At 64.7% G+C, this 23,347-nt stretch overlaps 2 protein-coding genes across 14 annotated transcripts in view; both read right to left on the minus strand.

Moving 5' to 3' along the window:
* Nucleotides 1-734: 734 nt before the first annotated feature.
* On the minus strand, nucleotides 735-14,219 carry CACTIN (cactin, spliceosome C complex subunit). 2 transcript variants are annotated; one of them, XM_045491468.1, is made up of 11 exons: nucleotides 14,006-14,219; nucleotides 12,048-12,080; nucleotides 11,056-11,539; nucleotides 8,102-8,197; nucleotides 7,490-7,635; nucleotides 6,456-6,618; nucleotides 6,250-6,364; nucleotides 3,164-3,356; nucleotides 2,477-2,599; nucleotides 2,079-2,365; nucleotides 735-1,938 (listed from the first exon to the last, which is right to left on the minus strand). In XM_045491468.1, the coding sequence occupies exons 1-11, from the start codon at nucleotides 14,170-14,172 to the stop codon at nucleotides 1,448-1,450; spliced, it is 2,298 nt and encodes a 765-aa protein (XP_045347424.1). In that variant the 5' UTR covers nucleotides 14,173-14,219; the 3' UTR covers nucleotides 735-1,447. The 2 variants fall into 2 exon arrangements, with proteins under 2 accessions (XP_045347424.1, XP_045347425.1); XM_045491469.1 differs by lacking the exon at nucleotides 12,048-12,080 and having other exon boundaries at nucleotides 14,006-14,218.
* A 2,131-nt stretch (nucleotides 14,220-16,350) lies between these two features.
* Nucleotides 16,351-23,347, minus strand: part of PIP5K1C (phosphatidylinositol-4-phosphate 5-kinase type 1 gamma) — a 49,939-nt gene continuing 42,942 nt past the window's right edge. For 5 of the 12 annotated variants that reach the window (XM_045491471.1, XM_045491470.1, XM_045491473.1 and 2 more), the window contains 3 exons: nucleotides 22,162-22,239; nucleotides 19,414-19,497; nucleotides 16,351-19,257 (listed from right to left, as the gene is read on the minus strand). In XM_045491471.1, the coding sequence (XP_045347427.1) occupies nucleotides 19,255-19,257; nucleotides 19,414-19,497; nucleotides 22,162-22,239 (165 nt within the window). In that variant the 3' untranslated portion in view covers nucleotides 16,351-19,254. Of the gene's footprint in view, nucleotides 19,258-19,413; nucleotides 19,498-19,823; nucleotides 20,128-22,161; nucleotides 22,240-23,347 lie in introns of those variants that run through there. The other 7 variants (XM_045491475.1, XM_045491474.1, XM_045491476.1 and 4 more) reach the window with 3 other exon arrangements.

The following is a 23,347-nucleotide window of genomic DNA, read 5'->3' on the forward strand; positions in this document are numbered from 1 at the left end:
ACAACGGGTGCTCCTCACCGCGGACCATGGTTTGGGCGGGCCGGGGTCTGCGGCTCAGAGGCCCCTTGACCAGACGCACCTCCGGGCTGAGCCAACACACCGTGCTGCCCAGCGACCTTGTGTGAGGGCAGGGCTGGGAGTGACCAGCGGCCTGGGGAGGGTCCATCTTGGCTGTGGACCCCGGGCCAGATGCCTCCCTGTCGTGGGGGGTGGGTAGGTACTGAACAGCATCCCTCCACCCCCACCACGGTGACACCACGGACCTCGCCGTCATCCCCTGGGGCCTGGGAGGGCAGCTACTCCCCTTCCAGCATCCGCTCCTTGTGGGAGGGGCAGAGGCGAGAAGGCCTGTGGACTTCCAGAAGCTTCCTGAGGGGCTACTGCTGCTATTTTGAAGTGTCATGGTTGCTTTTAAAAGGTCTTTCTCAGGGCGCCTGGGACTTTGGGCCCAGCATCGGGCTCTGTGCTGACAGCTCGGAGCCTGCTTGGGATTGTCTCCCTCTCTCTGCTCCTCCCCCACTCGCACTCTCTCCCAAAAACAATAAAGCCAACAGTGAAAAACTAAAAAATTAACCAAGAAAAGGTCTCCCTGGCTGTGCTGAGTGCCTCGGTTGCGATGCGCCCGCCGTGGCTCCCGTGGCCCCCCCAGGACGTTACCGGCCAGACTGCTGGCTGCGGGGCGGCGGCGGGGCGGCGGGGGGCGCTGGTCTGCAGAGCTTCTGAAAATCTAGAAGTACTCTAAAATAAAGTGTTTATTAAAAAAACATGCAACTCCGTGAATAGGCCAATTAAGTGAAAATAAGGTATTTCCCCACACCTAAAAAAAGTCGTTTTAGAGAAACAACCTAAAATCTTTCCGGGGCGTCGGGGTGGGCCGGCCGAGGAGCCCAGGTGGGGCTGGCCCCCCTTCCCACGGAGACGTCTCTGTAACAAAACGTTGAAAGGAACGTTCCTGGGGCGCCCCCTCCCCCACCGCTGGCAGCGTGTGACCCAGCGGCGGCCGCACCCGTCAGGCCCGCAGAAACGCGGAGGCAGCTCCATGGTGGCCGGGAGAGGATCTCCAGAAGCACGGCTGTCCCAGCGTGGGCGGGGGGGGCACCGCAGCTGCACGCACAGAGGCTGGGGAGGCCTGATCCGCACCAGCACCCGGGGCCGGCCGGGGGACCAGAGTGCGGGGGTGGAGGGGGGCGGGGTCCCGCAGCCGCCCTGGACTGGCGGCGCCTCCCCCCCCTCCCCCCCAAGGCCTGGCACCCCCAGCCCAGGGCGGGTGCCGTGGGGCAGGGCTCGGGCCTCAGTTCCCCCGACCCGTCCTGCGTGCGAGGACCCCGGGCCGGCCCGGCCGGCCCGCCTTCCGCTCTCCCAGGCGGGCTCCCCCCGGCGAAGGCGAGCGTGGGCGCGGGGAGGGCCCGGGGAGAGGTGGCGGCCCGTCCGGGAGGGGCCCCGGCCGTCACCGCCGGTAGCGGTAGCGCTTGAAGTGGAACCAGAGCTGGAAGATGCCGTTGGCGAACTGGCAGCGGAAGCCGTGGCGGTGGGAGTACTCCCACTCGCGGTTGACGATCTTGAAGGCGATGTCCTCGTAGGGCGGCCCCGCGTGGAAGCGCAGGGTGGCGAAGTCCTTGTTGTCGGCGCAGGCCTCCAGGAAGTACTCGGGCGTGGAGCGCTTGTCGATGAGGTCGGGGTAGAAGATGTTGAACTTGTAGCCCTGCACGATCTTGGGCGGCGGGTTGTCGAAGTCGTAGTGCGTCTGGTTGTACTTGTTCCACTCGAAGCCCGTGTGCACGCGGTTGAAGAAGCGGGGCTTGCGCGGCCGGTACTTGTCGGCCCACAGGTAGGCCTTGCCGGTCAGTGGCATCTCCACGCTGAACTGCGCCTCGTCCTGGCCCATGCCCTCCTTGGCCCGCCGGAAGAAGATGTCCTCCGCGCTCTCGCTCGCGTCCCCTGCGGGCGGGGCGCGCGTCAGCCGCCCCTTCCGGGCCCCGCCCTGGCCCCCGACAGCGGCCCCCCCCCCCCCCCCCGAGACCGGAGGCGGGCGGGGGGGGGGGGGGGGCCGGGGACACGTCTCCCCGCGCGGCCCTCACCTGTGACCTGGAGCTGCTGCCGGGACAGCTGCAGGCGCTGCTGGTCCTCGTCGGGCTCCAGCACGTGCGCGTCCAGCGGCAGCTCGTGGGCCGTGAGCAGCCGGGGGCTGTACCGGCCCGCGTCGTAGTCGTCCAGGCTCTGCTGGATCAGGTCCTCCTCCATGAGCACGGCCTCCCCGTCCGCCTCGCCCTCGGCGGGGGCCGCCCCTTCCGCCTCCGGCTCCCCCGAGCCCCCCTCGGAGGAGGAGGGCCCGGGTGGGGTCGGGGCAGGGTCCTCAGGCTCCAGGCTGCGGAGGAGGCGAGATGGGAGACGAGACGGGGACCGGGAGGGATGGCGGCGGGGCCTGAGGAGGTCCCCGGCTGGCTGCGGGGTGGAGGGGGGACCTGCGGCGACCTACCTGTGGCCGGGCGACGGGGGCTCCTGCTTGAGGATGGGGAACAGAGGCTCGCTCTCCACACCCTGTTCCTGCTTCAGTTTGTACAGCTTCTGCCGCAGCACGTCCTGGTGCCGCTCGCGGAGCCTGCAACGCCGGCCGGCGGTCACCCCCACGCCCGGGGCCCCGTCGCCCCCCCCCCCCCCCCGCCGATCTCATGACCCCCTTTCACCCAGAGAGAGGACCGGGAGCCTGGGGGAGCAGCAGCACCGCCAACCCCCCCCAGGCCAGGGCTGTGGAGGGGCGTCTGGGTCCCGGTTTGGGACTCAAGGCCACAGACCCTGCTGGGAGGACCGAGTCCCTGAACGGGGGATTCGGGGGACTCGTGCGCCTCACGAGCCACCGAGCCGGGCTGGACGGCACACGGGACGCGGGGGCAGGGGCGGAGAGGAGAATAAACTTAGAGACGCCGCCGCAGTTAGCAGCACACACGGCCGTGTTTACACAGCGCGGCCAAACACGCTGAGAATCTGTACACGGAGGGTGTGCAGTGGGCAGAAGGCGCGCGGGAGCAGGGGGGGTCGTACAGGGAACAGGGGCCTGGGGCCCGCGTGATGCCAGCTGACCCCCCCACCTCCTGCGCAGGCCCCGCCCCCAGCGTGCGTGTCCGGCGGGCCGGAGGGGCGTCCGTGACGCCGGCGTGACGCTGACCTGGCGCGCGCCATGTGGGCTCGAAGCTGCTGCAGCAGGCTCTCCCAGTAGCCCATGTCCAGGTTGGGGCCCCCCGCCCGGATCTTGCCCTCGATGCCCTGGAAGATGACGTGCAGCTGGCCGTACGTCTTCCCCTTGAAGACCGACTGCACGTCAGAGCTGACCGAGGCGTTGACCCCTTCTCGCCGCTCACCTGCGGGGGGGGGGGGGGGGGCTCAGCGGGGGGAGGGGGCGGCGGCAGGGCTCCCGACCCTTCCCTTGGCTCACGCGGCTCCTCCCCTGACCCTGGCTGGACCCTGCTAACACGGAGCTGGCACCGGGCCGCGGGCCCTAGTCGGGAAGGTTCTGAGTGGGGCTGGGGTTGCTGGGCGGACATTTCTCAGCCTGGCATCCGGGTCTGCCAACTCCCAGCCACCACTGCGCCCCCACCCGCATTGGAAGAGCAAGGAGGGATGATGGATGGCCCGCCAGCCAGACTCTCAGGAGTTCAGATTTTGCCCTGTTAGTCTCAGCTGTGTCATCTTGGGTAAATAGTTCACCCTCTCTGGGCCTCAGTTTTCCCTAGTAAGGAGAGCAGCTCCTTTCCCAGGCACTGCGGGAAATCCTGACACCGCCCCAGAAGGCACGCCCGCCCCTTCTCGGTGGGGACACAGGCACATGCCCCCTGCTCCAGACTGAGAAGCCCCTGAGGGCGGGGCTGGGTGCCACCTGACCCTGCCTGCAGCCTCCTTGTTGCTCCTCAAACACACTGAGCCCTGCCCCGGGGCCTTTGCACATACGTTGCTTTCCAGCAGTAACATGCTCTTCCTCATCCAGCCTGCCTCCCAGACCCCACCAGTCGAGAACCCTGTGGACCGGGAAGCCTTCCCTGGACCACCAGGTTGCTCCCCTCGGCCTGGATGCCTGATTAGTGGCTTCCCCAGGGCAGGGACCTTTCTGGGCTTCTGACTGCTGCCTCCTAGCACTGCGAGAACTGGGCGTGCAGCTGCTGGCACGTGCGGGGTGCAAGTGACACGTGCTCCCGGCTGAGAACCGGCTTCTGACACCACGGCCACCACACACTGGCTCCAGCGGAGCAGACGGGCTCAAAAAGGACCCAAGTCCCTCTAGGCAACCACTGTGGGACCCCCGAGTCAGCATCTAGACACTCGTCCCCTCTGCCGACACCTGGATGGGCCCAGGCAGCCCTGTCTCAGACCACACAGACACGTCAGGGCACCGAAACTGCCTCCCGCTGGCAGGGCCACACCCCGTGCACACCCGCACAGCTCACGCCCCCTACAAGCCCCGCTCTGCCACGCCGCAGTGTAGAGATCAAGTCACGGGTTCAGATGCCACCCGAGCATCCCGCGGGGCCCGGCTGGGTCCAGGCGGGGGATGGAGGGCTCTGGGACAGCAGCTTGGCGGGAACCCACAGAGAATGGTAACGGGGCCCCCCACCGCAACACCCACACTGCCGCGCGCCCGCGTACAGGTAGACTTTCCCATGAAAGCCCCACTGAATTTACAAGCACAGCACACGGCGCCCTGCGCGTCTCCGGGAACGCTCTTGGAGATCAGGCCGAAAAGAGAAACAGAAACGCAAGCTCGTCTCTGAGGACACCCAGAGCCAGCGGGGACCCCAGCCAGGACAGGGGAGGAGGGACAGCGGACGGAAGGGCCTCCGCTGTCACTGAGAGAAGGGCAGCGGCCACAGAAGGGGGCGAATCGGCAGCTGGCAAGAGGCGACGGGGGACTCGGCGCAGGGGACCCCCGGCAGGGTGGCCCTCGCTCTTCCACAGCCGGTGGGTCAGGGTCTTCTGTGTCTGGGGAGCGCCCCGCCCCCGTCACCCGGCAGAGCACAGACGTGACCCGTTTCCCGAACTACACGATGTCCAAGAACTTCCCGCCTCCCCCCACAATTTACTGGAGGATGCGTCCCACACGACGAGGGGACAAAGCGCAAGAAAGGGGGACGTGGGGTAGTAAAGAGGGGCTCCAACACGAGAGAGTGAGGAGGCAGACGCGCACAGGGACGAGGGGGAAGGAGGCCCGGGGTCGCCGAGGGGACCCTCTGGGGGGTCTGGCCGCCTCGCCAGTTCCGCGGGAGGCCCGGGCCTGGATCTGTGCCCAGAGCCACACCTGTGGCAGTCAGGGCCCTTCCGCCCAGAGGTCTACACCCAGGGCCTCACTGCCCCCAAGGGAAATCGCTCCGCACGTTTCCCAGAGCAAAGGATTTCCTTCTTTCTCCAGAAGTTACCGCAGGATGTGCTGGCTGAGAGGGCGCAGGGAAACAAAACAGCACTTAACAAACATGACGAAAGACACGCCTCCTTTTCCTAAGAGGAAGCCGTCCCCCCAACCTGGGCTGAGCAACAGGGGCATTTACATGGGCCTGGGGGAGGGGTGGGGGGCAGGCACTCGAGGCCCCTGGGGGTGCAAGGGGTGGAAGAGGGAGGAGCACGGGTCGGTCATCAGCTTCTAGAACAGGGGTCTCACCCAGGGTGATCCTGCCCCAGGGGACACCAGGTGATGTCCGGGGACATCTGTGGCTGCCACGGCTGGGGGGGCTCCTGACAATGGGGGGGGGGGTCAGGGCCGCTGCTCAGTACGCCCAGGGCCCAGGACGACCCTCCCCCATCCCCCGAGGGTCACCTCCCTGGACACTGCGCGGAACCCTCTGGAGGGAAAGGAGAGCGAATTAGGAAAGGACAGCAGATTCAAGAGACCGGGGCTCTAGGGGCTTCCCGCACAAGTGGACAAGCAGGGTGCCGCCCTCCCTCAAACACACCAAGCTTCTGGCAAAAACCTGAAACCGAATAAAACAGGCCCCTGCTGGCGCCACTCCCGGGAAGCCCAGCGCAGACGCTACGCGATCTTTGAAGGAAGGGAGCCCCCGCCCTGGGCTGAGCCCCCCACCTGAGGGGGAGCTGCGGGGGGCCAAGCTCCTGCCGCAGCCCGCCGCTGCCCCCTGGTGGCTCCCGGAGAGACCTTGAAGATCCCCGATGGGGAGACCGAGGCAGGCGGAGAGCCCCGGGCTGAGACAGCCCAGACAGGGCCCCCCAAGAGCACGGCGGGCGCTCTCCGGTCGCGCTGCGCGGGGCTACCTGGGCCCTTGCCCGAGGCCTCCAGCTTGCGGAGCTTGGCGATCTCGTCCTCCGTGATGGTGGTCATGTCCCGCCAGAAGTCGGCGTTCTTGCCCTGCTCCAGCTCCATGTACACCTGGAGGCGGAAGGTACGGAGAGGAGAGGCGGTGAGGGGGGGAGGGGAGGGGGGCGGGGCGGAGAGGGGGCGGGGCGGGGCGGGGCAGCACCTGGATGTCCTCCAGCAGGTCCTCCATGTCCGCGACGGTGAGGCCGTTGAGGAAGGTGTAGGGCTCGTGCATCTCCACGGCCAGGTCGTCGTCCTCGGCGCTGATGTACTTGGCCAGCAGGTCGATGGGCTTGGCCCTCCCGTCCCGGATGCGGATCTTGGAGCTGCCAGGGAGCAGGGAGGTGGCGTCAGAGCCCAGGAGGCCCCCCTCCCCACCTCCCGAAGACCCTGCTTCGGGGGTGGGGTGGAGTGGGGGGCTGGCTCGTGTGGGCGCCAGGGGAAGAGCCTGGCCTGCAGGGGGTGGGGGACAAGGAGGTCTTCCCGGAAGAGGGGGCGCTGGGCGGTCGGAAGACACAGGCCGGGGCCAGAGGGGCAGAGAGAACTACCTCCGTCCAGTGGACGCTCTGCTCCCCCAGGGGCGGGGGAGGGTCTGAAGCACCCGTGCCACACCCAGGGGTACGCGGGTCAGAAATGGACACGTGTTCTGCCCCAAGGGAGCCCCGGAACCAGGTCGGTCCGAGCCCCAGGGGCTGGTGCGGCTGGTGGGCAGCAGGACAGGGGGGCTGGGAGCAGGCTCCTGGTGCACCCGCGCCGCGGAGGCTCAGACACCTGCCGTGTGGCCTCAGGCGTTCCCCTGCCCCCAGGAACCTCGTGTTCCCCGTCTGTAAACGGGGCTGATGAGCACGTGGCCCCGCGGGCCGCAGCGTGCAGAGGGAGGGCCACGGTCGGTACCGCGAGGGGCCCGGCACCTCGCTCAGCTCGTGTGGCACCGCGACACGGAGCAAGGACCATTCGGAGCTCTCCTCGGCACACGACTCAACGCGGGAGACAGGGGGAGATGGGGGGGGGGCATCAGTGACAGGCTGGAGGGAGGAGCAAACAGCAAGTGGTGCACGCAGCAAGGGGCAGGCAGGGACTCCCCGGGGAGGCAGCAGGTGGAAATCCGAAGGGCGGGAGATTGCAAGCGGAGCAAAGGGCCTGTGCAAAGGCCCCGGGGCAGACGGGGCTCCGGGCGGGGGCGGGGGCGGGGCGCACCGCAGCTTGGCCTGCTGCAGGTGGAAGTGGTCCTCCTGCTCCTCCCACGTCTTGAAGTGCTCGGCCTCCTTCTCCCGCTGCAGCATCTCCAGCTCCTGCTCCCGCATGGCCTTCTCCCGCTCCCGCTCCAGCCGCAGCTGCTTCACCTGCAGGCGCATGGGGAGGGCGGGGTGCTGCAGGCGGGCCTGGCTGGGGGTCTTGTGGGGCCTGCCCTGCACCCTCTGGGGCCACGGGGGACCCTGGGGTCCGGAGTGGGACTACAGCCCAGGCCTGGCCCCGGCCCTGGACGCGGACGGGCCAGGGAAGCCCGAGGCCTCAGACGGACCCTAGGGCCGAGGAGCTTCTTTCTGCTGGAGACACGGCAGCCAGGAGCAGCCGAGACCACTCTGGCCGCGCCCCCCCCCCCCCCCCGAAGGAGGCGGCCCAGAAGTCTCGGGGCCCTCGGAGAGGTGGAAGGAGACGGCCTGTCGGAGACGCAGCCCGCACCCCTGGATCCGACCGCGTCTGAGGCCAGCCTCCCCGGGGGTTTCTGTGTCCACCCACCGGGCCGGTCCTTCACTTAAGCCAGGGTGGGCCAGCCTTAGGCCCGCGCGGGGGAAGGGGCAACGCCACCTTCTGCAGCTCCAGGCGATTGTCCTCCTGGATCCTCTTGTTCCGCTCCTTCAGCTCCTTCTCCTCCAGGTGGCCGATGCCCTTCTTCTCCAGGGCCTGGAAGGGCCAAGCACATGCCCGCTGAGCACGCACGCCTCCGTCCCGCCTTCCCAGGCACCGCCCCGGGGTCCTCTGTGCCACCCTCTCCGAGAGCCGAGCGGCGGCTTTGCAGGTAAGGGGGCCCGGCCCCGAGGAGTGACGTGCCTGCGGCCACAGCGCCCTGACTTCCTCCGAAGACGCAGCCCCCTTGGCGTTCCCAGAACCAGTGTGACAGGACCGCTTAGAGCAGCCTCCGGCACGGGCCGCACCTGCAGTAGCGTGCAGCGGGGAGGTGGCTGCCCGCCCCGGGGGCTCCCGAGCGTCGCTCACGGGAGCGCCCCACCCGGGACCTGCCAGGCTGCTGCACGCAGAAGCCCAGCTGGGCCAGCTCGGGATGCTCACGCCCTCGGCAGGTCCAACGCCCGATGCGAGCAGGCAGGGGCGGGACAGCGCCGGAAAGCCCGCGTCGCTAGGAGGGGCACTGCGGTCCCCGTGCTCACAGACCTCTGGGACACCGGGCCCCACAACAAACACTCGTTCCCCGTGTCCTCACCTCCTGGAGGGCTCTCGGGGCGCAGGGTCTGCAGACCCCTCCCTCGAGGACTCTGACATCACAGCTGCTGCCCTAGCCGGGTGCCAAGCCCGCACTTCCGGATGAGCGCTCCCCCACCGACCCGGCTCCGAGGGCTGTTCGAGGACGCCCCTGCCCCCCCACCCCCACACCTGCGCTGCCTGGTTTGGGGCCACCCCTTGACGCCCGTGCCACCCCCTGGCCTCCCCAGCCTCAGCCTGGGCTGCCACCTCAGGCGTTAACGGTGACCGGACTTCTCGCCCCTATGGCCACGCAGAACGGCAGCCCAGGGCATGGACGCGAAGCTGGATGGCCCGGTTCCAATCATGCTCCGTCACTCACCGCGGGAGACCTCAGGCAGCCACGGCAGGGAGAGTCGGCTCACGGAGAGCGCTGTGAGCAAGGCCGGGCACAGAGCGCGTGCTGATGCTCGGCACCGCGCCTGCCCACTCCGCCAGCCGGTGGCCCCAGGATGGGGGGACAAGCGTGTGGTGCTGCCCAAACCGTGGGCCTGTCCGCAGAGGCCTCAGAGGCTGAGCGGGGGCCGACCCCCCACGTGCTTGTCACAGGAGGGGCCGATGGCCTCCTGTGGGGCCAACTCCCCAGGGCCGCTGCAGCTCCAAGAAACACTAGGGAAAATGTCTGAGCACACGCGCGTGCAAATCACACCAAGCTCGCTCATTTGACGCTGAGTGCCGACCGTGAGCCAGGCTCTGGGGACAGAGCTTGCCCTGTGGAGCTCACGGCCTGGCAGGAATCACACATTATATGGATCAGATCTCATGTTTAGATGTCAGCTTTGCAACGAGACCTCTCTGGGCCCGCTAATTTTATTTTTGGATGAGCAAGCGCAAATGGGGGAGAGGGGCTGGGGAGGGGGAGAGGGGTTGGGGAGGGGGAGAGGGATTGGGGAGGAGGGAGGGAGGGAGGGAGAGAGAGAATCTCAAGCGAGCTCCACGCTCAGGGCAGAGGCCTACTTGGGGCTCGATCTCATGATTGTGAAATCATGACCTGGGTCGAAATCAGGAGTCGGGCGCTCAACCAGCTGAGCTACCCAGGTGCCTCATGGCTTGACTTATCCTACTTTTAATGTTCATTTATTTTATGTTTGAGGGGGAGACAGAGAGGAAGAGAGAGGAAGGGAATGCACGCTCACGAGTTGGGAGAGGCAGAGGGAGAGGAAGACACAGGTCAGCAGAGAGTCCGACGTGGGGCTTGAACTCACGAACTCACAAGCCGTGAGATCGTGACCTGAGCCGAAGTTAGACGCTCAACCGCCTGAGCCCCCCACGCGCCCCAGACTGGCTGATTTCAAACTACAGCCAGGGCCTCCCGACACCTGCCTGCCTTCTCTCCTCTGCGCGCTCTGCTAATCTGCTTCTCGACAGGCTGTCCCCCACGGGACGGCTGGCTCCGCGGGGATCTCTCTCCCGCTCGCTGACGCCCGCCAGGGCCCACACGGCCTCCAGCACCAGCGGGTGCACGGCACACGTTTGCTAGTAAAGCGCTAGGGAGGGCGAGGCCACGCCGAGAGGAAGAGCACCCGTGGGGCCGAGGGGGCCGGGCCGGCCCTCAGAGGCGGGAACGGGTGAGCTGAGATCCTCAGGAAGGAGAAAGAACCAGCCAGAGACAGAGGTGGGGAGGGTCCCGGGTGGGCGAATGGCGAGCACAGGCGCCCCGAGGTGGGCTGTGTGTTCAAGACAAAGGCAAGAGCCGGTGCCTGGAGCGCATGCGGTGAGCGGCGGACCCCTGGCATCTGACCGTGGCCGCCTGCTCTCGCCCCCCCAGGCCCTCCCTGCCCGCTCTCACCCCCCACGACGAATGGGTGCTGGGTTAGCGTGAAGCTGTGTCCAAAAAGATCCGTCCACTCACCAGCCCGGGAACCCGTGCAGATCTTTAAAACAGGGTCTCTGCGGGTGTAATTAGTTAAGACGAGGTCACATGGGACCTAAACAGTCTCCAAGCTGATGACTGGTGTCCTCGGAAGAAGGCAGAAAGCGGGACACAGAGGCACAGGGCGCAGAGGCGCAGCCTCCAGGGCTGGGAGGGAGGGGACGCCCGTGCTCTGTCACAAGCGCAAGGCGGGACGGGCGGGTAAGGGACCGTGTGTAACTTTCGTCGAGAACGAGGTGTTGGCGACGGGGACCACGGAGCATCTGTAACCGGAACCCCGCCTTGGGCGAGCGACGCAAAGGCCTCGCAAAGGCCCCAGAGGCCGGGGCTCGTGAGCGCGCGTGCGGAGGGAAGACACCCCTGGGGGCAGCGACCCACCTGGGCCGCGCGCCGGGCGCCGCCCCGGACCCACCTTGTTCCAGATGAAGGTGCCCAGGAGGTTGTTGTCGCCGAAAGGGTTGTCGGTGTTGGTGTAGCCCATGTACTCCTCCCCCCAGCCCATCTTCTCCCGCTTCTTCCTCTCCTTGGCCTCCTTCTTGGCCAGCCGCCGGGCCCGCTTCTCCTCGGGGGTCTCGAAGGCCTTCATCAACTCCTCCTGCTGCTTCCGCTCCTCCCGCAGCCGCAGCCGCTCCTGCAGGCTGTGCTGGTGGCTCAGGGCCGCCGCCGCCTCCCGAGGGCTCCGGGAGCGGTCCGGGGAGGCCGAGCCGGACGCCGAGGAGCCCGGGGACCAAGAGCGCGTCCGCCGCCGGCGGGCCCACCGGCCCCGCTGCTGCTCCTGGCGCTCGTCATCGGAGTCAGACTGGGAGGACCGGCCCCGTGAGCGCCAGCGTGGGGGCAGCGGACTCTGGCTCTGCCGCCTTCGCCGCCGCCGCCACCGGTGTTCGTCCGAACCCGACCTGGGGAGGGAACCCGCAAAGGTGCGCTCGCTGCCGGTCTTTTGTTCGACAGACGTTCACCGAGCACCTGCTATGCCAGGCGCTGTTCTAGGTTCTGGGGACACAGCGGTGACCAGCAGTGCCACCCACGGTCCCCGCCTTTGGGAGGCTCACGTCAACAGATGAACACGCAGCGTGACCCTAGACAGTGCTACGAGTCGCAAAGAAGAGTGACTGAGCGTTAGTGCATGGAGATCTGAGGAGGCAACTGGACCACGTGGGGGAGGGGGCTACAGGGAGAAAGTGATCTGGGCAGCAGTCACAGCAAGAGCAAAGGCCCTGGGGCAGGAATTGACTCGGCGTGTTCAAGAAGCAGTGTGGAGGCCCATGTGGCTGGAGAAGAGCGTGAACAGGGGGGAGTGAGGAAGGAAGTGAGGGCAGCGAGGCAGGCTGGGGCCAGATGGCACAGAAGCTCTAAGCAGAGGAACCAGAGGACCTGATCTGTCCAAGGCGACAAGAGAGAGCTTACAGGAGAAGGTGGTGTTTACACTGGTCCCGCAAGCTGGGCAAGAGGGAACTGGAGTAAGAGTCTCGGGACTGAAGAGCCAGGGAAAAACACTGGGCAGGGGATGGAATGTGCGAGCCCTAGAGATAGATTCTTTCATGCTCAGGGCCCTTTGAACGTGTACAGCAACAACCAGATCTCTTTATTTGGTTAAATGCTCCACCTATGAAGCTCGGTGAAAAAGCCTACGCCCTGGAAACCAATTTCTCGGGAGTCCCTACATGCAGACTACGCATTCGATCAAATTTTCATAAACCACATCGACTCGAATTACAGACCTAGGACGGCTGATTCTTGTAACTCAAATACCAGAAAACAGCAAACGAAAAACACGCAGGCATGACAAGGCTTCCTGCTGTACGTGAACCAGTGGGGAAAACACCAACACCAGGGACCCCAACCAGGGTCAGCAAGCTTTCTCTGTAAAGAGCCAGACGGTCTAGGACACCACTGTGCTGTCCCTACTGCAAAAGCAGCCCCGGACAGACAGGAACAAAGGGACATGGCTGGGTCCCAGTACACTTTCACTTGTGCACGCCAAAACTTGAATATATTCGGAGATCTCATACAATTTCCACATGTCATGGGACACTACTTTTGACTGCTTCCTCACCATTTCAATACGTAAAAACTGGGGCTCCTGGGTGGCTCAGTCGGTTAAGCGTCCGACTTCGGCTCAGGTCATGATCTCACCATTCCTGGGTTCGAGCCCCACATCGGGCTCTGTGCTGACAGCTCGGAGCCTGGAGCCTACTTCCGATTCTGTGTCTCCCTCTCTCCCTGCCCCTCCCCTGCTCACCCTTTGTCTGTCTCTCTCTCTCTCAACAATAAACATTAAAGAAAAAAAAATAATAATAAAAACGTAAAAACTATTCTTGGTTCACAGGCTATGGAGTCTTGGAGTCACAGGCTTGTAACTTTTTGGAATTCCTGGGTTGCAATGATCTTAGGAGACTCAAAAAAGGAAAAACCACCTTCTCAAATGTAGAGGGAAATCAACCATGTCTGACTACAGCCACTCTGGCCATGGGGTGAACGGGCCCAAGGGACGGGAGACTGGGCATGCTGGGAAAGCCCCCATGGAGATCTTGAGGAAACTTGGGCCACAGTGGGGCAGGGACTGGCCTGAACGTCACGGGTCACATCCCGGGACCTAGGTCTGGAAGTCGGTCCCTGGCACCGTTCTCGTCCCTCTATGCCGGAGGAGACTCCAGCCAAATCTGGACAGGTGTCCCATTTCCAAAAGAAAGGGGCTGCTGGCCGCGTGGAAGCTGAGACCCAGGTCCTAGGAGTCAACCCAGTCCTGCCTCCTGTCATCAACAGTTCTTTCGTCTGACACCCACTTCCAAGAGCAAGTGTTGCCGCCCCGACTCATGAAATCCCTCTCAGACCTACCCATTTCCCCACCGAGCCTCCCACTGCCTCCTCTCTGACAGCCACCGCCGTCTGTTGCCTAGACAACTGCACCATCCTCCTCCTCCTCCCCCCCCCCTCCCCGTTGTCATTCCAGCCAGCCTCCTCAGTCCCTTTTCCACGCGAAAACCGGAGGAAGTTCCACAAAGTCAGTCAGACCCCATCGCTCTGCTCAAAAACCTCCCCATGGCTCCCTACCTGCCTCCGAGTAACGGCCAACCCCGTCACCACGGCACACAAAACTGCACGATCCGGTCTCCTCTTACCGCTCCGACCTCGTCTCCTACTCCCCTTCCCGTCCCGCCTCGCTCGCTGCGCTCCTTCCGTTCCCTCCAACCACCAGGTGCCCTGCCTGGAACGCCGCTCGCCTTCCTTTCGCTGCCTGGTGAACTGCGACTCGTGCTCGGACGTCCCCTTCTCCAGGGAGCCCTCTCTGACTAATCCGTGGGTCTCTGGCTCCCCGAGGGCGGGAGCCGGATCCCCAGCGCTGTTCACGCAGAGACCCCCACCTGCGCTCCCGGCTCTGCCGCCTCCGCCTGCGCCGTACTTCGTCGTCCCGGCGCCGGCGGTCTCGCCGCTCATGGCTCCCGCTCCGACTTCGGCTCCGACTCCCGCTCCGTTGCCTGCGGCCCCTGCGACCAGCCGACCGCGAGCGCGAGCGTGTGTCCCGACCCATCAGCTGAGACGGTGGCGGCAGAGCTGACACAAATATCCGGGGCCTGAGCCGGGGGCCTTCTTCCCCTGCGGCGCGCGCCTGGCTGCCCCGTCCGCGCCTGAGCCGGGAGATGGAAACCTATCTCGCCGCCCCATCCCGCGGGGACTCCGACTCCCCGTAATTTCCCCACTGCCCTCAAACGTGGCCCGCGTGACGGACTTCTGCCGGACTTTCGTCTCCGGGGTTGGGGGCTCGCCCTTTAGGCAGTGCTAGGGGGTAGCCCCACGTGGGTCCTCGCGCCTTGGTGGGGGGCGGGGCTAGGAGCCGCGGGCGGAGCCAGAGCGAACCAGGAACTGCGAGCGGGGCGGAGCCCGGGGAGGCGGGACCAAGAACAATGGGCTCCGAGGGACAGTGGAGCCGACGTGGGCGGGGCCCCCAGGCAGGGATCAGGAGGAGGCGTGGTCTGGGGGCGGGGCCAGGGGAGGCCAGCCACGCTAGCGAGGTCACAAGCGGGTGCGGGCGTGAAGCTGCGAGGTCGTCGGTTGAGTCCAGACTGCTCCGGAAGGCGACGGAAGGCGAGGAATTGAAACCAGGTCGGAGAATGAAGAGCCTTGAGGCTGGGCCGACCCTTGAGAGCGACCATCATATTCCATCGCTCGAAATGAATACCTATGTGTTTCAAGGGTTAAGTTAAAAAAAAAAACAAACTTGGATAACTCCACGAATTAACCGTCAACCCATTTTACGGACGGTGAAACTGGGGCTCAGAGATGGAAAGTCACTTCAATAAACAGTGCCCCCACAGCCCCAACGAGGCAACAGGGAGCTGGGATCTGAACTGGGTTGGTGCAGCGTTGTTCTGTGGGTGCTGGGGTGTCACAGGAGGGCTCTGAGCAGGGACAGATGGGCTGGGGGCGGGGGGCACGCTGGGGGCGTCCCTGCTGGACTAGTGAGGAGGATGGACCACAGCAGGCAGGTCTGGAAGACCCTGAAGTCCTGTTCCAAGCTCCCCCAGCCCACCCCAGAGGATGGTACTTGATATTCTAGTTCGAAGCTCTTCGGATGTTTGTCTTGGAGTACTTCATGACATCATCCTAAATGCGAGCTTTGCATGCTCTGCTTGGAGCCAAGGCGCAGAGTGGGGCTGCTGGTGGGGAGGACTTTCGGAAGACCACCTCTTGATAACAAACCTGCTTTTCATGGGATGTGGACTAAGGCGGGTGTGGGGGGGGGGTCTGGCCTTGTAACTTTGTTTTTTAAATTTTTTTAAATAACATTTATTTATTATTGAGAGAGCATGAGCAGGGGAGGGGCAGAGAGAGAAGGAGACACAGAATCCGAAGCAGGTTCCAGGCTCCGAGCTGTCAGCACAGAGCCCGACGCGGGGCTCGAACTCACAAACCAAGAGATCATGACCTGGGCTGAAGTCCGATGCTTAACCGACTGAGCCACCCAGGCGCCCCTGGCCTTGTAACTTTCAAAATGCACATGTATCTTTGACAGTATCTGAATACTAATCTTTGAACATGACGTGATGGTGAGCACGTTCCAGATCATCTCATCTGCACGTCTAGTTTATAAATGAGCTGTGCCGTTCTGCATCCTGATTTTAAAACTGGACTTCCAAGGTCCTGCTTACAAATGGGACCTTTCAAAGCAGTGTTTCTTGGACTGGAAATCCTGGACAAATACTTTTGCTATAAAAGGGGTCCACGCATTGCTCAACTTGAGCAAGTTTGGCAGAACGAATACAAACTCTGGGGAGTGTTTGTTCTTTTACGCTGGGCTGCACTGATGTCAGAAAATTATACAAGTTTTCTGAGTTGAACTGGAACCCCAAGCAGGCCACGGCTATTAAGGCATCTAGGTCCTGTTGTTATTTAAAACAATTTTTTTTAATGTTTATTTATTTCTGAGACACAGAGTGCTACGAGGGGAGGGGCACAGAGGGAGACGCAGAATCTGAAGGAGGCTCCTGGCTCCAAGCCTATCAGCACAGAGCCGGACGCGGGGCTCGAACCCACGGACCGCGAGATCATGACCTGAGCCGAAGTGGGACGCCCAACTGGCCGAGCCAATCAGGCGCCCCATTCCTGTTATTTTAAACCTTACCAAGGTTTCCTTCTGCTCTCGTTCAAAGTCAGTCCTCACGTTCTCAAGCAGACCACCGGCACGCACAGAGGCAAAGAGAACGAGGGCTGATGCTTATTACCCGATTTATTAGAGAGATCTCTCCAACGTAAAAAGAAGGAAGGGTGGCGGGATGGGGAGCGGGGGCCCAGGGCTGCATATGTTATTTGGGGCCAGCAGCGGCTGCACAGTTACAGAGGTGCCCACGGCTCTGGGTTTGAGCGAGACGGCATTCTGTGCCCGATGAGGCCGCGCTCCAGATTGTCACACACCAGACCATAGGGGCTGAGCACACGGAACCCCCTGAGAGAATTAAGACACACGAGGTTTGCAGTTTCGTTGTTTTGAAATCAGTTCGACCATAAAAACGAGATGGGGGCGGGGCAGGCGATGCAACTGAGCCACCAGAGAAAAGGCGGTGGAGGGCGTTGACCCGCAGTGCGGACCCAGGGGCTGCAGCGACAGTACCATGGCAAGGGACCCCAACCGGAAGGGGAGTATTGCACTGAGCCAAGTGGTGGAGGGAGGGGGCGAGGCTGGACAGAGGCCAGCGAGGGCTCTCAGGAAGTTGCACCTAGACAGTCTCAGGAAATGCCTTTCTTTTGCACAGACTGCCAGCCAGCGCTCAGGCTCTCAGCTCTCAGGGACTGCAGCCATCAGAGATGAGCCAGGAGGGGAGACAGGGTGTCGCCACGAAGGAATTTAGATTCCTGTGCTGGGGGTGGGGGGGGGCGGTGAGAGCTGGCTGGGTCCAGAGCCTTCCTCTGGGTGGGGGTGGGAGCTGGGAAAGGCCATGAATTTGCTACACATTATAAATAAAGTCTTGCCTTCCTGCCCCCTGCCCGGAAAGTAAGCAAACCCCTCCCATCGGCACAGTCTGCAGGCCACGCTAGCACCCACGTGACAGTTCTCTGAAAAGGGACAAAGGATGCAACCAGCACAAAACAGGTCTCCAAGGGGGTCTTAGTGACCTGCACAAAAATAGAAACGTCATGATATCCAGGAGGCTTGCAAACTTCTCTTGTATCGGCATCCCAGCAATGCCTTGTCCCGTGATTCAGGAAAGCCCAAGGGGGCCAGCAGGGCTCCCCCGCTCCCTCCTGAAGCTCCAGGTGGCTGAGCGCGCCCTGGACACGGGGCGCGCTGCTCCGGGACAGTGCCTGCTGCTCTGGTCATCCCCGCAGAACTCACATCCGTGCCCGGGCACGGGCTCTGACACCGGCTTCCGGGTGACACAGTGGTCCTTGTTAGTCATCAAGGTCTGAGATGCACCTTCGGACCTCTGTCTGCTCCGCCGTCATCCCCTTGATGGGAAGGGGTAGGGATGGACTGGCGACTTGTGGCATGCAGCCAGGGCACCTGCAGACAGATGCTGGTCTGAAATCCGGGTGAGGACGCTTCCCAGGGTCTGGACAGAGGCTCCTTGGGCAAGAGGGAGAGGACATAGTTTTGCTTCTAATCTGGGACACCCACAGGCTTGTTCTGACGGGTCGTCTGAGGGCTGTCTTCCCTGGGCTGCATGCTGGCACGTCCCGGGAGCCCCTGTGTCAGCAGCTAGGGGACAGCCCCCAGCATGCAACCTGGTTCTCCGGGGAGGAGCGGACAGCAGCCAGGCCAGCAGGCTCCCTCCAGGTGCACAAAGCGAGCCGGGTGAGGGGACACGAGGGCAGACGAGGGATCCACACAGGGAACAGCAAACTATGCAGCTCCCAAGGGACTCGGAAAATCAAACTCCTGGATCAGCAGGTTCTCCACCAGGGAGGCCAGGGCTGGGAGAAATTCTTCCAGGTGAGGCTTCTGCTCCAAGCCAGCTCCCAGCTCTCCCAAGCGAGCGAGCCAGCCAGTGGGGGGCAGAGTGGGCAGGGGGAAGCCACCCCCACTGTGTCACCTTTCAAGAGGCGGGAGTGCATTTGTGTGGGGGCAGGACAGACCCTGCGATGCTGTCGGCTCCCACCGTCCCCTCTGGACACGATGGGGTCTCTGAGCCCGGAAGGGGCTGCCCCTGCTGAAGATGACAAACTAGAAAATTTTTGTTTTTCACGAAGAATTTCTTCTCTTATCGTTTAACTCACAGATGCATCGCTGTCTTAAAAAACAAACAAACACCCATCCCAGTCCTGGGGGGCCTGGAACTCGACAGCTGGACAGCCTGACCATGCGGGGGGACCCCTGTGCCAGGACGTGATCTCCGGAAGTCCCACGGCCTGGGGCCCAACGTCTCCCTTCGCTTGGGCCCCTCTTCTGGACAGTGAGCAGGCCGCGTGGGGACCACAGGGAAGCCCACCGTCCTGAGCTCTGGCGAGAGGGGCGGCCGCCGGCCATTCCTACTCACAGGTCAGCGGGCAGGCAGGTGGTGGGAAACAGATGCAGAGATTACAGGCATCAGCGGGGTGGAGAGCCCCCGCCCCCCAGACCACCGGTCGGCCACCCCTAAGGGCGGATGTCACGTGCCTGGCCACAACACCTAGCCAGGGGGGCCTGTGGTCCCAGGCACCGGCGGGGACTCCGTGGTCCTTCCCTCCTGGGCGCCCCGTCCAAGCGGAGAGGCGGAGCCTCGGAGTGTGGGTTTCAGCCTGGGTGACCGGCCCCCCTCAGAGGGCGCCAGGTCCCCGAAGCCAACTGGCCTCGTTCCCTCGGCGAGACACATTCAAGCAAAGAACCACAAGGTGCGCTGGGGTGGTTTCTCTTCTTTTCCCATCACGTCCTTTTTTTTTTTTTTTTTTTTCCTTTTTTATCTTTTTCTAAAAAAGCACACGTGTGCTGCCGTCTTTGTGCAAAGAGTAAGGACCCAAAATAAATACATGATCGGACACTCAGGGAGGTTCACAGTCTCACAGGCGTAGGTAGTAGACGGGGGCTGGGGCCGCGGCCGTCGTGGAGCGAGGTCCGGCGGGCGGGCGGGCGGGCGGCGCCTCCGGGAAGCAGCCAGGGCGGCAGCGAGCGCTCGGCTCTGGGTCGGTGACTGCATAGAAATTACTGCGAAAGGCAAGGGCGCGGGTGAGGACCCCCCCCCCCACCCCCGCCCTGCCGCGAGGGCCCGAGACACCGGCCCCCTCCCGCCCCGGGCCTCCGTTTCCCCGTCTGTCCCGGGGCCCGAGAGGCCCCGGGCGTGGCGGGCCGGGGCGCACTTACTGTGTCGCTCTCGCCGTCGGAGGCTGGGTGGACCTGCGCGCTATAGTGCAGCGGGGAGTACACCCAGCTCCTCTCGTCGGCGGGCTGCAGGGCGGGCGGGCGCACGTGCAGGAAGGGCGCGCAGAAGAGCAGGGTGCGAGGAGGCGCGAGAGAGGCAGGCGGGAGGAAGGAAGAAACAGAAATAAAGGAGGCGGACCCCAACGCGGACGACGAGTAGGCGGCTCAGCCCCCGCTGTCCTCTCCCCGACAGGCCCCAGCCCCACCTGGACGGCCCCCTCGGGCCGGCGGGGCCGAGCGGCGGCAGTGCGGGGTGGGCGGCAGGGCGCGGCGCGGTGCGGGGGTGGGGGGTGCGGGATGCAGGCAGGGCCCGGAGCAGCGGAGGGGAAGGGAGGGGCGTGGGGCGTGGCCTGTTTGCTGTCCCCTCCCCTCCTGCTCGGCCCCCCCCCCCCCCCCACCCGCACCCTCGCCTCCGTCCTAGCCCCGCGGGCAGCGCTCTGGCCTCAGTCCTGCCTGCTGTGCGGCCACTGGGGCCGCCAGCTGGGGCAGGGCCCTGGGGACCCTCCGCTGGGGGTCCCGGGTGATGTGGGCAGTCGGGGGCACAGGGTGGAGGCTGTTTCCTCATGCCCCAAACGCACAGATAGCCGGGAGACACCCAGGCACGGGCCACCCAGACAGCAAGCAACACAAGCCCAGCCAGGGGGTGCGCTCTTCCGGCTGTGACGGGGAAGGGGGTCGCCATTCTGGGTCGGACTGGCGGGGAGGGCACGTGTGCCTTCAGCACCCACCCACACGTGTCGGTCCTGGGTCTGCTCCCACCACAAGAATCCTCCCCACCCCCAGCCCCCTTCTCCTTTTTCTTTCTCTTCTCTCCTGCCCCCCCACCCCCACCCCATTCTTCAGTGCCTGTAGACCTACCCCCTTGCCCCGCCTCTGCTGGGAGCAGTGGGCCTGAGCACGCACCTGCCCTGGCCACGCCCCCCTGGGCGTCCACGGCCCCCAAACCCACGGGGGCCACAACCCAAAACGCCCCCAGACCTGCCCCTCCTGCGTCCGACCCCGACCACCAGCCTCGCCTCTACAAGGGGTGGCTTCTTCAGGGCCTCGTGAAGGACAAGCACCAGCGTGCGGCCTCTACGCTCTCTGGGTGAGCCCAGGCCCTCCCGCCCCACCTTGGGGCCCCCGCCTCTGCCCACCCCACCCTGCCCCTCCTCCAAGCTCTTGCCGCGGGACCTGCCCCCACAGGCCAGACTCCCCGGTACCCACACGAGGCACGGCCCGCCTCGGGGCACCTCGGCCAGCTGATTCTTGCCCCAGCACCCGACCCTGGGGCCCCTGGCCCAGGGACACGCCCCCTGAGGGCTGTCCACTGGCGGATGGACTCGTGCAGGGGCGCACAGGCCCTGCGGCTGCTTACCGGTCACAGCACAACAAAAGCTGCTGTCTGCCTGGGAGTCCCCGCGCGGGTGGGGGGGGGGGGAGGGGGGAGAGGAAGAGCTGCCGCAGATAGACGTCAGGGTAGCTGCCCCTCTAGGGCAGAACGTGGGACAAGAGGGTCTGTGCCTGCACTCTGCAAAGAGCATGCCCCGGGAAGCGATGGTGGGCAGCAGGACGCAGAACCCCGTGGTGACCCCACTAAAGTGAGGCCAAGGACACACGGTCCCCGGTTCTGCAGGCCCTCGGGCCTGCCCCACCCATCTAGCCCTCACGCTCTTCCCTCTCCTCCCAGGTGCCCCCCACAGAGCCCAGCCTTCCTTCTCCCACCTCCCCACACGCCGGTGATTCTAGGTCAGGGTCAACCCCTCTCCAGGCAGCCTTTGCAAAGCACTCCCCTGGGGGCCCTCGGGGCCAGCTCTTAGATCATCCTAGGGGTGTTGCATCCCTGCCTCACGAGGACACAGCACGGCAGGAAGGCCTGGGGAAGCGGTTTCCACCTCTCGGGTTAGCTCCGTGCCGGCGCCCAGGGATGCTCAGAGGCATTTGGGGCTGGGGGGTGTGAGCCTCTGAGGGGCCTCGTCTTGAGAACAGAAACTTACTTCAGGTACTCAACCTGTTCTGCCTGCTTGGAGCGCTGTGTGGCTCCGGGCAGGTTACCTGGCCTCTCTGGGCCCGCATTTATTGCTCATGATGCCAATTATCAGGCACCGATGCTGGCACTGCTGCATGAGGTACACATAGCGTCCCAAGCCCGTTACGAAGAGGAGGGTCCCCGAGACACAGGGGCCGCCTGGGAGCCTGGACCCAGATTTTATGTAAACCGTGGGCCCTCGTGGGCTTCCTGGGGAGCCGAGACCTTGGTCCCTCCACTGTGAAATGAGTATGGAAAGACCACCTCCTCTCTCCTGCGGCTAAGAGCCTGGCTTTGCGGTCCCTTTGCTGACCCATGTGACCACCTGCTTCCACAGGGCAGACGCCCCTTGGGGAGCCATCGGCAGCGAGGTCTGACTATGGGACAAGTGTCCTCTGGCCTGTCCCTGACTTGGGCGGGCTGGGGAGAGGGGCAGAGGCCGCCAGGGGCTGGGGTCAGAGGCAGACCCCGCCGCCACGGCCAAGTCCCCTTATCCCCGGCCGGGTGTGCCTACAGGCCCAGTGGTGACATCACCAGGGGACACGTGGCTGGTCTCGGTCAAGGTGCTTACTTCCCCAAGTCCCTTCTCAGAGGCCACGGGACAGCCGGGACCTGTGGCTCCCTGCTGCCCAGGGTGGTGGGTCGGGGGCTGGGCTCCCTGGAGGCCTGCTGTGGTCACTTACAGTCCCTGAGGAGCTCAGCGTCACGGCCCGCAGTCGGCGATGCCGGGGAGAGTAAATCCAGTACCTCCCATCGGTGAACTGGGCGGGCCGGGCGAGCGGGGGGAAGAAGCAAACAGAGGACAGGATGAGGCAACGGAATCCGGCGGGGAGGTCAGGCGGGGAGGGCGCGGGGCAGGGGCAGGTAAGCCGATGGCCAAGCGGGAGGTGAGTCTGGGGGTGGCGGGGTCCCGCTCTGGCCCGCTACCTTCTCTGCTGCCTGCAGGGCCTGGCCACCCACTCAGGTGACAGGACCCAGACGCGCACATCGAACACGGCCCCGGGGCCGCCTGGCACACTGGTCCGCAGAATGGGACACAAACCAAGCCCCCCGGGACGGGGAGATGACGGCGGGTGTGGGGACGCACACTCAGTGCACCTGTTACGACTCCAGGCCAGACAGAGGTCCCAAGACAGACAGCAGTGTGGTGTTAGCTAGGAGACAGCGGTGCGGCAGGCCCCCAGCTCAGGGGACCCGGCGGGGGAGAGACGAGATCAAAGGTCCGGGAGGGAGACAGGCAGGCCCCTCCACTGCACGAGGCCACTTGGCCACCCGGCACCCATCTCACCCAGGCTCCCGGCCCAGCTAACCTGTCTACCTGTGGGAGATGCAGGGCGGGAGGCGACCCCCAGCTCTGGAAGAGAGGTCCCGGGTCCCCGGGTCCCCGGGGCAAGGCCCCTTCCTGCTGCGACAGACCCCACCTCCTCCAGGAGCAGCCGTGAGTCCTCGGCCACGAGGTTGGCAGCATGAAGCACACCTGTCCCACCTGCCTCTCGCCACAGCCCCCTTACCTCCCCGAGAACAGAACCCACCTGGCCGTACCCCCCACCCCCCTCCCAGCAGGAGAAGGGCCACGCAGCCTGCAGCCCTTAGCAGCCAGCCCCGGGGCTGCCCGGGACCTACGGGGCCCTGTGGGGCTCGGAGCTCGAGGACAGGGCAGTTCCCCTGACTTGGGGTGGCCTGGCCTGGAGGGCGCGGGGCAGGGCGTTCCCACAGCACGTGAGCGTGTGGGTGTAAATGCGTGCGAAGGCACACTGGGTGTGCGAGAGCGTGCGGAGGGGAGCGTCGACTCGTGAGTGCACCTCTGTGTCCACAGGAGTGCCTTGTGAGCGTGAGTGCGTCTGGTCGAGGGCCTGGCGACGTCGGGAG

This window comes from Leopardus geoffroyi, chromosome A2, assembly GCF_018350155.1.
Source record: "Leopardus geoffroyi isolate Oge1 chromosome A2, O.geoffroyi_Oge1_pat1.0, whole genome shotgun sequence".
In the NCBI taxonomy this organism is placed as follows: Eukaryota; Metazoa; Chordata; class Mammalia; order Carnivora; family Felidae; genus Leopardus; species Leopardus geoffroyi.

Excerpts from the sequence above, each read along its gene's own strand:
- CACTIN (XM_045491468.1), bottom strand. The coding sequence starts at position 14,172 with ATGGGTCGGGACACACGCTCGCGCTCGCGGTCGGCTGGTCGCAGGGGC. Across the intron at positions 12,081-14,005 it reads CGGCAGAGCCGGGAGCGCAG|CTTGCGGGACCAGTGTAAAC; the intron begins GTGGGGGTCTCT and ends CCTCTTGCCCAG. Across the intron at positions 3,357-6,249 it reads GGCCTCGGGCAAGGGCCCAG|GTGAGCGGCGAGAAGGGGTC; the intron begins GTAGCCCCGCGC and ends CCCCCCCCGCAG.